Source organism: Lagopus muta, chromosome Z (genome assembly GCF_023343835.1).
Source record: "Lagopus muta isolate bLagMut1 chromosome Z, bLagMut1 primary, whole genome shotgun sequence".
Lineage (NCBI taxonomy): Eukaryota > Metazoa > Chordata > Aves > Galliformes > Phasianidae > Lagopus > Lagopus muta.
Window position 1 is genome coordinate 73,348,666 of NC_064472.1, and position 15,095 is coordinate 73,363,760.

The 15,095-nt window shown below is 41.2% G+C and overlaps 1 protein-coding gene across 1 annotated transcript in view; it reads right to left on the reverse strand.

Annotated features, from left to right (window-relative positions):
* Positions 1 to 6,512: 6,512 nt before the first annotated feature.
* Positions 6,513 to 15,095, reverse strand: part of LVRN (laeverin) — a 34,056-nt gene continuing 25,473 nt past the window's right edge. Inside the window, 7 exon segments of the mRNA XM_048932084.1 lie at positions 6,513 to 6,540; positions 6,692 to 6,756; positions 6,759 to 6,806; positions 6,809 to 6,857; positions 7,990 to 8,085; positions 10,110 to 10,250; positions 12,134 to 12,304. Of these exon segments, the coding sequence (XP_048788041.1) occupies positions 6,513 to 6,540; positions 6,692 to 6,756; positions 6,759 to 6,806; positions 6,809 to 6,857; positions 7,990 to 8,085; positions 10,110 to 10,250; positions 12,134 to 12,304 (598 nt within the window).

The following is a 15,095-nucleotide window of genomic DNA, read 5'->3' on the forward strand; positions in this document are numbered from 1 at the left end:
AAGATTGATGCTGGTGGAAAATCTCCCAATGGTGAGAGAAAGAGAGAAAGAAGGAAAGGAAGAAGGAGAGAAAGAGAGAAAGAAAGGGAGAAAAAGAAAGATAGGAAGAGAGAAATTGGAGGAAAGGAATATTAGGAGAGAAAGTTAGAGAAGAAAAGTAGACAATGTTAGAAACATCAGGATATATGCAACTTCTTATAAGCTTCCTGGCCATTATCCAATACCCAGTTGTTTGCTTTGCAACATATTTGTTCTTTGTATCACAGAATCACAAGGTTGGAAACGACCTGCAAGATCATCCAGTCCAACCACCCTCCCATTCCTATCAGTACCACAAGCACTAACCCATCTCTCGTAGCTCCTCATCCAGCTGCCTCTTGAACACTGCCAGGAACAGCGACTCCACCACCTCCCTGGGCAGCCATTGCAGTGCCTGACCACCCTCTGAGAGAAAAAGTTTCTCCTAATGTCCAACCTAAACCTCCTCTGGTACAACTTCTGGCCATTTCCTCGGGTCCTACTATTTGCCTGGGAGAAGAGGCCAGACCCTTTTGCACCACAGCCTCCCTTCATGCAGTTGTAGAGTGCAATGAGGTCTCCCCTGAGCCTCCTCTTCTCCACACTGAACAATCCCAGCTCCCTCAGCCGCTCCTCATAAGATTTGTGCTCCAGACCCCTCACCAGTTTCGTTGCCCTTCTCTGGACACACTCCAGGACCTCAATGTCTTGTAGTGAGGGGCCCAAAACTGAACACAGCACTCGAGGTGCGGCCTCACCAGTGCTGAGTACAGGGGGATGATCACCTCCCTGCTCCTGCTGGCCACAGTATTTCTAATGCAGGCCAGGATGCCGTTGGCCCTCTTGGCCACTTGGGCACACTGTCGGCTCATGTTCAGCCAAACATCAACCAACACCCCAAGGTCCCTTTCCTCTTCACACTCATCCCCAAGCCTGTAACGCTGCCTGGGGTTGTTGTGGCCAAAGTGCAGAACCCGACACTTGGCCTTGTTGAACCTCATCCCATTCATCTCAGCCCAGCGATCCAGCTTACCTAGATCCCTCTGCAGGGCCTTCCTGCCCTCAGGCAGATCCACACCACCTCCCAACTTGGTGTCATCTGCAAACTTACTCAGGGTGCACTCAGTCCCTTCATCTAAGTCATCAATGAAGATATTAAACAGTTTGGACCCCAGCACTGACCTCTGGGGGACACCACTTGAAACAGGTCTCCAGCTAGACTTCACTCCATTGACCACCACCCGCTAAGCACGGCCCTCCAGCCTTTCCCTGCAGCCAGTGGATGACACTTATATGTTACAAGATCTTCTCTAAATGCTGTCACTTGCTCAGCTCATTTCACTGAGGACCCGTGACCAGTGCAAGATGGTCAGGGCTATATCAGCGACAGCATACACAGGCATCTACTTCAAAGCTTACTGTTTTGTTGTAGCTGTGGCTGGCAGCTCAGCACCACACAGCCACTCACTCACTCTGTTTATAGTAGGATGGGGGACAGAATCTGCAAGGCAAAAGTGAGAAGAGTCATGGGTTGAGATAAAAACAGGTTACTAGGCAAACCAAAAGCCATGCGTGCAAGCAAAGTAAAACAAGGAATTTATTCACTTTTTCCCATCAGAAGGCAAATGGCCAGGTACTTCCAAGAAAACAGGGCTCATTACATGGTATCGCTCTGAACAACCGATTTCCTCCTTTGCCCCAAGGCTTTTATTGCTGAGCACAACCTATATGGTAGGGGACATCTCTTTGGTTATCCAGGGCCAATTGTGTTCCTTCCCAGCCTCTGGTGCTCTACCAGCCTCCTTGCTGGTATGGAAGCATGATAAACGGAGAAGTTTGTTACTGTGAGCTAGAACTGCTTAGCAACAAATGAAGCATCATCATATTGCCAGCACTGTTTTGGCCACAAATCTAAAAAAAAATAAAAATAAAAAAAATAAAAAAAAAAAATAAAAGACTATCTCTGTTAAAACGTGTGCAGCTTCTTTCTATGCTTCAGTGAGATCTGCAGTATAAACTTCATGCCTGACATAAGTCCAGATTTCTGTTTCATCTCTCAAAATACAGGAGCATTATTCAAGCATCTCCAGACTGATGTTCATTCTGCAGGCATATTGAACTAATAATTTCAGTGAGCTTCCCCTAGCGCAAATTTCCTCCGCCACTGAATTCCAATAAGTACATAAAAGAGTTGCAACCAATTGGAAACACATATCTGCTGGCAGTTCTTTTGGAGAGCAGAGGCAGATTAGGCTGGATCCTTCTTGGGGCAGTACTCCTCATGCACCGGCGCGCATCTGCATCCTGCAGCTAACACAAAAGGGGCAGCTGAGAAGAAGAAATCAAATTTCTCTGTCTTAAAAATGAGCCTGTGAGGACCTAATCCATTGATAAATAGTTTCCTTGGCGCTTCGTGGTTCCGTTGTTAAAATGTAAGGCAGGTGATGGTGTTCGGTGGAAAAGGGGGGGAAAGATCACCGCGGGCTCATTTTTATGACTGGGAAACATTGTTTCTTCTCTCTGGCTGCACCACCCACACCCCTCAGCAGGGATTTCTGTCTCTTTTCTCCTTTCTGAAGGCCCAAATTAGCAACAGTCACTGAGGAGGTAGAACACATGACAGAAAGGATGCGTATAAAAGCCCAGGAGACAATTATATGTCATCAAGAAGAGGTTGTGAAAGGCTGGTGTGACACACCGTGGGAGGGTGAGGAAGGTGCAGTGGAAGGAAACCTGCACAGGCTGACCTCAGCCTCTGTTCCCCAGGGCCCCGTCCTGTCTGAGAAGGAGTTCAGCCTGGGAGGTGACAGGGGGTTGCTTCAGTTATAGTTTATGGTATAGGTTCTCTACCTTTTCCTCCGGTTTTAGTTGGCAGTGAATTATACTCATCTTCCTGTGACTGTAACTATCGGTTGTATCCCTGCCTTTGTCACAACCTGTGAGATTGGTCACTTCGTTTTCTTCCCCAGTCCCATTGAGCAGAGGCAGTGAGACTGTATCAAGGTAGGCATATGACAGCTATACAAGTTCAGCCCACTGTATTCTCTCAGGTCTTTCCCCCAGAGAACTTCGTGACGAGAGGAGAGCTGACGAAGAAGAGCAGACGAAAAAGAGCCCATGAGGTGACCTTGCCAGGAGTTCTATCTCCTCTCTGTGACCACAAAGTCCCCTGGGGAATGTAGCTCTTCTCTTCTGGACAGGTACCCATAACTTTAACAGCATTAACAGTTAGACTCCCAGTGCCCCACATGATGTTCTGATGTGGAATACCGAAAACCAACAATGACAAAACCATGACAGCACTGAATCCTGTTGTCAGTGTCATTGATGAAGATTCTGAGGAGCACTGGTCCCAGTACTGACCTCTGGAAGACACCACTTGTCAGTGATGTCCAGCCATTGACCACTCTTTGTGTATAATTATTTAAAATTATTTAATTCTTCTTTACACATCAGCTTTTTAAATTTATATTTCTGTTCAGTAGAAAGAAGAAAAAGACCCGAGAAGAATATTAAGGCAATGGAAGAATGGTTAGAAAGGATGAGTTTACTCCTGGTTGAAAAGAAAAGCTTTGAACATAAAAGCTTTACAGGATAATATTTTTTTTTAATAGAAGCTTTAGTCCATTAATCCTACAGCAACAACTTTCTCATGTTATGTGTAGCCCCTTTGCTGACTAATCATGCAAAGCTGTTGATCAGCTAGAGGGAAACACAGGTAAAACTCCTCTAGCTCTGCTGTCTGAATCAGCTTGACAAAAACCCTCAAGACTGCACTCAGCTTGTTTAAGAGAGAAAAAGGTTTCAGCACAAACCTGGCTGTACCAGTTAATTCTCCCAGGGATCCTCAAGTATCCTTACAGTACCTACAGGTTGTGGGGTTTTTTTGCACCAGCGGAGAGAACAGAAGATTCACTGGAGTTAATATGACAGTGTTTACCTTGCATGTAGTTAGCCTGTAAACAGAGGAAATCTCTTTGTGGCAGCAAGGCTGTTTTTTCATTCCTTTCTCCTCAGTATGGTATTGAAATGCTGGGTCTCTTACATTCCCACACAACCCTGTTTTCTATGTTAACCAGAGCAGCGAGCAGCGGTACAGATAGCTTTGTCATGATATTATTACCATACAAATAAATAAATTGCATGAACTGAGGACCCCATATTAAACAAAAAAAAAAAAAAAAGCAAATATATTTTGCTGACCCTGATTCTCTGGAGGCCTAAATTTTGTCTGTCCATCCCCCCCCGTAGCACTGTGTAAGCAAGATGATTAAACGTGTCTATATTAGCTGGCAGATTTTTGCAGTAAGAATGGAAATGCTTGGTGATGTTTCTGAGTTTAGTTAGGCTAGTTGCACTTTAGTGGCATGGGCAAAATGACCACCAGATTATCGAGTCTATTAGCAGAATCCCAAGAGCTCATAATCTCCTGCTATAATTCCTTTAAAAATAACCCAGTTCACAGATCCTCCAAGACTGTCCTGGGGATTAATGCATGGTAATAGAGACAGCCAAGAGGGTCTCTTCAAAAGCACATTCCTAATAAAACATAAATGTAAATCTAGACATACTAAGTACAAGCCTATAAAGAAGGAAAAATAAAGTTTTAATAATGAAGCATTTTTTATTGTAATTAAAATTTGATATTTCTTTAGTTCGTCCCTCCCCACAGATCTGAATTCATTCACAAGCTTATGTTTCACTGTATTTATTATCCCCCATCCACTTTACAAATGAAGAAATGGAGTTACAGATTAAATGACCTGCCCAAGGCCGCAGTGTAGATCATAAGCAAAACAATATAAAACTTTTCCCACTTTATCATGGTTTTTGCCAAAAACTTGTACTACACCCTTTCTTCAGAGATTCAGGGAAAAACACAAAAAAGAATTTAGGACTGACTGCATCTGTGCATTAGGTTATTATTAGCAACATATCCCTGTGGACCACTTATTCAGTAGGAAGTAAATGTAGATGTAATATGAAAATGTATGAGGACTGCTCTGAAAATAACACCTCTTGTTTTATTGTGTTGGCCCACAATGTCAGAGATGGATGTTGGTGGCATGGCAGTAGAGGCTGATCCTTTGCTTCATTATCCCATTCCATGCTGCTCCCCTGTGACAGATGGCAGCAGAGGGGCAGCCTGACAGAATGGCGTCTGACATGGGAGTGTATATGAAGGGTGTGTCAATGAATTCACAGGAAAACGTGAGGAAAAAATTGCACCCACTGACATTCATTGATGCTGAACACTTACAGAGATCAAACAGTGTATGTCAGCACAGTGAGGTGCTGGATGGCACATGCCAGCAGTGTTGACAGTGATGTGAAAGACAAGCCATGTTCCACATGGGCATGCAGAACTGTCACACCACGAAAAATGAAGAGCGTTTCAGCCAGCGCATCCACGCAATGAGCAGATTGTGACCAGGGAACTGTGAACAAGGCTTAATATTGGCTCCAATGCTTTGGAAATCATGGTGGTAATGTTGGAACACCTCAAAATGAAGCTGAAGGTGGCAGTTTTCTGAATCGCATCATTACCATTGACAAGATGTACTGTGACTGCTACAAGCTGGAGTCAAAACAGCAGTCCATGGAGCGGGGAAGTGTGAATTTGCAATCTAAGAGAAATTTCAATATGCAGTCCTCAGTAGGCAAAGTGATGTAAACTGCCTAGTGGGGTAGGAAAATGTGATCCTTCTGAATTTCCTGGTACCCCCACAAACCATCAAACTTTGACCTCTACGCTGCAGTGCCAACTAAGCTGAAGGCTTGAACTTACAGAGGGAAGCCAGGGAAGAAGACAGTACAATAATGCCAACCCCATACCAGTTTGAAGATCACAGAGCACATTGCCAGTCTTGGCTGGATTGTCCTACTGCACCCACTTCTGACTTCATCCATTTGGGCTGATGAAAGACAGACTGTGTGGGCAACTTTTTCCTAGCAATGACACCATAATAGCAGCTGTGAAATAGTTGGTCTTCTCTGCCAGTACAGATTTTTATGAATGCTTGCTTTTTCTTTGTCACTGGGAAGAATGCACAGCTAATGTAGTGACAAGGTTGAAAGATAATGTTTGGTAGCTGAGAATTTGCTCTATCAAATGGTGTTAAGGTTCTCTTTGTATTTACTGTAGTTTCCATTGTACTAAATATGAGGAATTACTTTTGGCACAACCTACATATATCTTATTTCTGATATGAAATCAGAATTTTTATTTTCTTTTTGAATTGGTTTAGCCTGAATTTCCAGTTGGGAAGATAATCTCAGACATCATAAAGATTTGTTCTATCTTTAATTACGTCTTAAAATATCAGTGTGCTACTGAATCAAACTCTAAAATATACTGGAAATTATTTTCCCCAGTCACTCGTCTATATTTTTATCTAGCCAATCAGCAACTCTACTTAGAAGTTCTTTCCTTTCCACGTTTTCAGCTTTTGCAGTCTCCAGTAGTAGAGTAGCAGTTTCTCTCTCATCCTCTTCTAGTGTATTATTATAGAAAACCTGCAACTGAATAAATAAACGCATGAGGTTAGTGAATGCATTTTCACTTTGAGGAAACAGCTGTATATCTGACAGGTGTTTTACACAGAATTACATTAAAAGAGTGGATGAGAGCAAGCATATTGATTTATGCTGGACAGGAAAGATCCTTACACACCAGGAATGTGCCCTTTTGCCATCATCTCTGTAAAAATGCTTCAAATTGCAGCCAGCTTCATTAGTACTAGTGGTACCACACAGTGTCTAGGACTAGTTGGGTAGCAGAATCCTCTTGGGTGCTGCCTCCTCTACAGTTACAGAGCAAGAAGTTTTCTCCCATCAATCTAAAGAGCAGAAGACAAGAGAGGACTGAAGAACAGCAAAGAAACATACGTAGATGGCGTGGAGGAGTGTACATGAGAAAAGAGACAGATGTCCAGCAACCTTTTATTAACTCTCCTGTGGGCATAATGAGGAAGGTCATCTCTACAGATGATAGATTTCAAAGAGGAAAATGAAACAGAAATGATAATATTGGGACTCTGTTACAATCTGAAAGCTAACTGGAAGGCTGACACTGGACTACTGCTTTTGCCATCACAGGAAGCAAATTTTTTTTCCTGAAGAATAAAAGATGAAAAGCTTCTACTTTGTGTGCGTCCAAGAGAGATTTATTTTATTTTAGGAGCTAGATCTCTGAATAGCTTTCTTCATTAACCATCCATTCTCTGTTATTTGCTGATGCATCTGTCAGTGACTGAAAAAGGGGAACAACTTCTTTCTTACAATGACAGATACTGGGCAGATACTACTTAGAGATTTATATGATATAGGAACAGCACAAAAGCTGAGCAGCAGCTCAGAGAGAAGATAAGGAATATTTTTGGAAATAATCTAGGGAGACTTGAACTGGAAGAAACAAGAAAGCAGTGGAACAAGCAGTGATAGTTATGCATTTGTCACAGGCACTAACATTTGGAAGTCTTACTGTGGTGAATAAACTAAAGAGAGGTTATAACCACCTGCCACAGACTTCCACCCTTCAGCAGGAATCCCCAGACCAATCCGCTCGGTTTTTCCAGACGAGCAGGAGCCCACATAGAATCTATTGTCCATAGATTATCTGGGCTGCCATGAGGCCAAAGAGAAAGGAGAGCACCCCACATGTGCAGGCCTTCTGTTCAGCATGTAGGCAGGCAACCAACCTCCTATGCTGCAACCACACAGAGCAGGACAACATCCATCCTGCACAAAGCAGCACTTTAATGCCATGCTTAATAACTGCACCCACAGACTGCAGAGCTGTGGGTGCCCATTTGTACACTTATTTCTCAGATGAGGAGATTTTTTTTTTTTTTTTTTTTTAGTTTAATAATACTATGCAATACATTACCTGAATTTCTTTAAGGGAAATAAAATAAAATAAAATAAAAGATTTTAAAAGCTGTATGTAGAAACTGGTAGTAAAATTGGGACTAATCTCTTCTCTCATTTACCTCTTGGATCTGTATATCTGTACTGACAAATCTTCCCATGATTCTTAATACGGCATGTAATAATTCCTTCCCATACCTGTAAAATTGAGATAAGGGTCCTTCCATCAGCATGCTAGAAAAATACTAGATTTCATCTCATTTAATAATACTCCAGCTATTTATTAATCATGTATCACATTGGAAGTACCAATTAAGTGGAAGTTTTCAATTGTATACTCCCTGCCCCTTAAAAGGGGAGTACCATTAAAGTTCAGTTTAGACATTTGAGTAGAATTAAACAGACCAATTGCCCCTCATTTTCATTCCTGATACGATCTGCACTTTTTTTCTCAGCTATAATGAATAACTGACTTAAAAAGATATCTTTTATGAAGTTAAAATCTATATAGAAATGGTAAGTACTATCAATTCTAAAATCTTGACATTTCTGTTAGTGTCCTGAGGACAATGTATAAAGCTAACATCCAAACTGGATGGATTAGGACTTTAAATAGAGATGAATAGTATCAGTGGTCTTCAAAATCTGTATGTGTCAATCCACCATCTCTATGAAGAGAGTATGAGCTCTCTTTGGAAAAGAGGTTAGGACCTTACTTTTGCATTTTACACCTGTGCTTATGAAACACTACAAGACTATATGGGTTTTCCATTTTCAGGGGGTTTCCAAGCCATGTGTTTTTCTCTTGTTTGTGAAACTGTCTGGCTGAACATCAAACAAGAACTAAAAAGATTCACCAGTTGCCCACAGGAAGCGTATACTACTTCACACTGTATTACAGGCAACCTGGATGAAAAACATGGAAGAAACTCAAGTCAGTGATGGCTTCACGGCATGGAGGCAATGGTTCTGTTCTAGCACTTTCTTTCAAGTCTGTTCACTTTTAAAACTCTTGGTCGCCCTTCTGACTTCCAGTTTTCCCACATCACTTTGCTGTTCTTACTATTCCTGAAAGTATTTGTCTACAGCGCCAGTGCACAGGGCAAGATGCTGCTGACCACAGAACTGCAAGGGTCAATGGGAGCATAATGTGTTCACATGCCTATCTTATACAAAGGAATATGTAAATGAATACACGATAGTCTAAACAATGTTCTCCTCAAGGGCACTGAAAGGCTATAGTGATTACAGATCCTCAGCTACCCCAACTACTCTACCTTTTCTCCTAGGCTCTCATGTTGAAGACTTATCTTCTATCATCCTTTTAATCACACAATTGGCATGGAGTCTCAATCCCATAAGCAGAATGCCCCAACACCATCTAGTGATAGTTGTCACTTGCTAGTCCTGACGCTCAGTGTTGAGACAAAGAAATTGTTGCTTATGTGCAGGTAAGAGTAATTGCTAATATTATTGTACTTTGCCTACACAGCAAGTGGCTTTTCCCTTTTCCTTTTGCTTATGCTTAGATTGCTCACGTTCTGCTCAAGCTTAATTACATTGATTGCAAGTGTATATAATTACACTAACATCTACTGAATGCAGTCTATGGACTGCTGCCATTCTATCATTCAATATCAAAAGAACACTTGTGCTGTGACAGCCAACCATCACAGCCATGCACTCTTCTCCTTTTCCAGATCAGTAAAAGGACAAGTTTATTTCTATTCTAAAGTTTGTTCTGATGTTTGTTTTGTCTGATGTGAAATGCTGCCTGGACAGCAAAAAGTGGGAAACTATATATTATATGGTAGTTGTCATTGAGGTACTGAAGTAATGCCTTCTCTTACATCATGATTAGTAGTCTCCCACACCACTTGTCACAAAGCACATCTTAAAGTGTACTCCAGGAGCCAGATTTTTATCTTTCATTATCTCACAACTGGGATTTTTGGGAAAGCTCTCCATTTAAATAGGCAAATAAGGGCCAGACTTTCCAGAAAGTTTAACACAGGGACAGTCATGAGCAGACTAATTTCAAAGCATTCTGTAATTGACATGAGCTCTTCTTTGACATTAGGCTCTAATGATAACTGTGGTCTCTGTACTTAAGAAAACCGCATCAATCATGACAAACTATGTTGTGTCTGGAAGGAAAATTTGCAGTTGGAGCAAAAGAAACGCAGAAGTAAAGAGAAATCATAACAGGTTGGTTACCATACCTTTCACTTAAAAGTGACCAATTTTCTGTAACAAATTCCCAGGCTATACGATGCCCATTGTCCTTAGACACTACATATTCAAGGATGTTGGCTGTACAGTTGGAAGAAAATTGTGTATCACTGAGCCAATACCGCAAGGATCTGTTGGAAAAAAAAAGTTAATGTTACTTTCTGTTTAAGAGTCATAATCTGGAATTACATATTAGTTCAAGAGGATTTCTGTCCACCCAAATTCTGGAATGTTGACAGTTACACCAAAGTTGGGGTCATTCAGAGCTGTGTATTCTGGTTGCATTTTGTTCTTATGTCGGTGAAATTCCCTGTTCTTGCCCACATGCTTTCCACTTCTCAGTAAAATGAGTGTGTAGCACAACAGGAGATATTTGTTGTATATCTTACAGAAAGACTCAGAATAACCCCTCTAATCAGATAACCTCATGGTAAGGGAAACTGCTCCCAAGATTCTGGAGAAAACTCCAAACAGATCCTGGAGAATGAGCTAGAAGTAAGACACGCTGTTACACAGAGGGATTCTGTTTCAATAATAAGGTATCCAAGGTGCTCTCAAGTAGGCTAAGTCATGATTTCATAAACATTTAACTACCTGACACTAACATCAATGAGAGTGGGTGCCTGGATATCTTGAAAAAGTAAATAAATAATTCTCTTTTTGTTGTGTAACTTTACAGTCTCCTGCTTTCTACAGCACCGCTGAAAAAAATATTTGTCAGAGTATTACAAGCAGCCACTTTGTTGGTAGAGCAGATGAGCTGGGTTTCTCCCATTTGCATGCCACAAATATGCTTAACCAAATGGACAAACTATACTGAGGACAACACAGTTTAAGATTCCTCAGCCTAAAAGACTTTCAGGTTGAAGTTTAGAAAAGGAGATTGTTTTGTCAACAACTGCTGCATACAGAGGAAGGAGATTGTCACAACTTCCTGAGCTGCTGTCTTCTTCTGATATAACTTACAGCTTTACAAGGACCAGTTCTAGCCTGTGTCTATAACAAAATCACCAAAGGACCACAGGTTAGGTGGAAAATCAGCATAGCTCTGCTCAGACATGTCTTCTCAATCCAACTGGCTGTATTTTGAGCCATATCTGTTCTTCCTGCTCAACCTCACAAGGTGGCTGGCAGGAGAAAAAACTCAACTACTTTCAGAGCATTGGACTCATCGTATTTATGCCAGTGGTTGGATCATCATTCTTTAGAACTATCACTGGCAAACTTCTGTCCTCAGAGATACTCTTTGGGTAATGTGGGCATGACAAAATATAAAACTCATCTTCAGTATCTTTCTGCTGATAAAGTGAAAAGATCTTGTGAAGATGTCAGTGAAGGATAATGAATATGATATTCCAAACTGGAAATTTAAATATGATTTCTCCTTGTCAGTCTATACTTCAGAATGAACAGCTTGCTAGTTAGTCTATTTTCATGTTTGTCCTTCACCTATGGGTGATCTGACTTCTACAGAGGGCTAAATAGGCTATGAGATTTTAGCCTAGGAAGGCAATCAGAGATATGGGAAGACAGTATAAAATCATAAGTGGTGGGGAAAACTATCAGGGAGAATTATGATAAGTACTGTTTCTTACAATGCAGAGCGTACGGGCAGCCAGTGGATTCAAAGTTGAAAAAAAACACAGGAAACAAGCCTAAAGGGAACGAGGTTCCATACAACATGCAGTTATGGGATTAGTTACCAGTCTGCTATAACACCTGAAGGTACACTTTCACTTCAGAAAGGGAATTATATTGACAGGTCCACTGGTGGAGTTAGACACGACATGCTAGTTACCAGCTCAAGAATTCCCTTCCTCAGTCAATAAGGGCATGTAAGTTGTGATGTCAGCAAAAGGATCGCGTATGTTTGTATTGCTTATCATATTTTCCCCATAAGAAAATTCATAAGTTTCTACCACTGGAATATCAGATGTGTGGTTCTGTGGCAGGCAAACTTCTGACAGGTTTGTATGGTGCAGTACCCCCAGAGACATGCTTCAATCAAGGGCACCTGTGAAGTAACCACGATTCTTTGGCACAGCTCATGGCAGAGAGGAGGATGTCTTTATCTTCCGTTGTGGAGTCATTGTGTTTATACATTTTCCATGCAAAATCCCATTCTTTATCACTTCCCACTGCAACGCCATAGCAACAGACGGTTCTTCTAATTAAAAATGGAATTCTGTGAAGCAAAATAAAGTTAGAAGGTTCTGTATTGCTATAAAGTGATAACAAGAAAATTTTTATTTTCAGCTGAAGGATGCGTAGTAAGAAAAATACAAAATAGCAACCCAAATAAAACTGCTAACTTTGATTACAGTTTAAACTTTAACAGAACATGCAGCTTTCAGGCAAAAAACCCACTTTTTGTAAAAACAGTGAGATCAAGCCAGTTTGTGTACAGGCAATCAATGCCACTCTTGCACATTGCAGCACGGTATAGCAATCACACCAGTAAAGAGGGTGCAACTGCGTATAGACATCATCCCAGACAAGATTTTCTTCAGTGAATACATCTAGTAAGAAAGACATGGGAAACAGAAACAAAAGCTGAAGTGACATTTGTCCATGCAACAAGCACCTTCTGTTACTTTCCCTAACACAGCAGTGCATTTCATAACAGAAAATAAATGCAATCACTGTCCATGTAATACAACAATTCATGTGCAAAGGCTGAACAGAAAGCTTCTCCTGTGGCAATGACATGCCACTAACATTAAAACAGCTCAGCAACTTCTAGTATTAGCAATTTACCTACTACTACTCTGTACTGCAAGCTATCTGAAAATAGTTCAAATTAATGGTATGTTGGACAAATTCCCCCTGGCAGCAGAATGGATCTGAATGCAACAAAAAAAGCACTTTACTTCTCCACAGCATGCTGTTAATCTGCATAGAATTACTTAAGTAAGAATGACATGGTAAGGGTGTAAAAGTTATCTCACACCAGAAGACAGAAAAGTAGTCAACTTTCTGGTCATAGAAATCTTTCTTCAAATTTAAAAATAATCTGAGAAAAATTTCTAGTTTCACTAGGCCATTCTAGAAAGAATGAGGTCAATACCTGCAGAAATGGGATCAATATCAAAGTAAATATACTAGTCAGATGAAAGACTAGAGGACAGAAACATCCAAAGGGGAAGGGACTACAATATTCTAGGAGGAATTTTGGATAACAGATGGAAAGGGAACTCTTATGTCACAGCTTGAACTGGTGAAGGTGTGGCTAGCAAAGGAAGCACCCGTGCAAGCAATTCACTGGGCCCACATCTCCATGGGCTCAATTAAGGGTGAGCCTCTGGTAGGAGAATGCTTTTTGGATGAGGGCTGCTTCCTGGTGATGACTGTTTTGTAGCTAAAGGCTCTATTGCCAATTGGGTGAGTTAACTTTTTCCTATCTGTGATTACTGCTGTTCCCAATGATGCTTTGTCTGGTATTCAGAGAATTTATCAGAAGCAATTTCACTCCTGAAGACTGATGCAGACGTCACATTTAAGAACTGTAAAAGTAAGCAGCAGGTGCTTTAGCTGTCCTGGGGGTGTTGAAGATTTCACAGACTCACAGGATGGCTTGGGTTGCAAGGGACCTCGGAGATCATGTAGTTCCAACCCCTGTGCTATGGGCAGGATTGCTCCCCCGTAAATCAGGCTGCCCAGAGGCTCATCCAACCTGGCTGTGAACTCTTTCAGGGATGGGGCACTCACAATTTCTCCAGGCAGCAGTGCCGTGCCTCACCACCTCTCAGTGAACATTTCCCCAACATTTAATCTGAAATTCCTTTCTTCTTGGTCAAAACCACCTTATCCTATTAATATCTACCCATGTAAAAAGTGGATTTCTGTCCTGGTTTTCACTGCCATAATAGAAAGCATTAGAATGCTTGGTATAGATATAAAATTTACAAATATCAAATTACAAAGAAATAATTTGGATTTATTTATTTGGGTGTGTTCTGAAGTATAAGGAGTTTCCCACCAACAATGATGTTGGCTGAAACTGAGTGTTTACATCGAGGTGAGGGATATTTCTGCAAGGAAATCTTCTAGGACAGATCTTATTTGAGTTACAGAGGCAAGCAAATTTTTTAAGAATTATCTCATAATCTTGAAGGAAGAAGCCTCAGTAGGCACGTGTGTGATATGTAGGGTATGCAGTTAGTATAACTCATCCTTTCAAGATGCCTTATGAAAACAGCCTTGCCTAAAAAATGTGGCTTTTTTATATAGTCTTAATAGTTTCAAGAAGACATTGGTTACTGAGTGTAGAAGTCTACTTGTCTTTTGGCTGCAGCTCTGATGTTGAGCAGTGAAGGCAGGCTGTACAGGCAGCATACTATAGGATACTGGCCTACTGGCTGGTGACAACTATGGTGGACCTGAAGTGGTCTGTGTTGTACTGTTCAGAAAGTCCATACAGAGCTTGGGGTTTTGTTAATTGAAATACTGAGCTTATTAATTTCATAGGTTTTTTTTTACTTGGAAGTACTCATGTGCATTGAGCATTCTACCAGGATTCTGTTATGTGAACCTTCAGGAAGATGCAAAAAAAAAAAATCCTCCTGAAAAGAATGGTGCATTAGCCTATACTGTTTTCCTGGAGTCAGTGCAGATGTGTCATAATGATTTTGTAACCTTTGATGGCAACAGGATTTAGCTTTAGGATGTAACTGAAATGTACAGGAACAGTATCCCTTCCTGCAGACTCATTTCTTTCTTTCAAAAGAGAAAGATGAGCCAGTAACCCCAAACCACTTAGACAGCTCCATTTCACTTCTATAGACAAAGAGAGAGCTAAACTGAGAGACTGGATGACTGGATGGCTCTTGAGACACAATTTTCACAAAAGTGAAAATAATGCAGCACAACAGCTCCAGTGAGTTCTGGGAAGTCAGAAACTGGCTGGAAACGCTCAGATGAAAGATGGTCGCCTTATCTGAAAGGAAGAAGCACCACTGCCTTCTACATATGTGAGA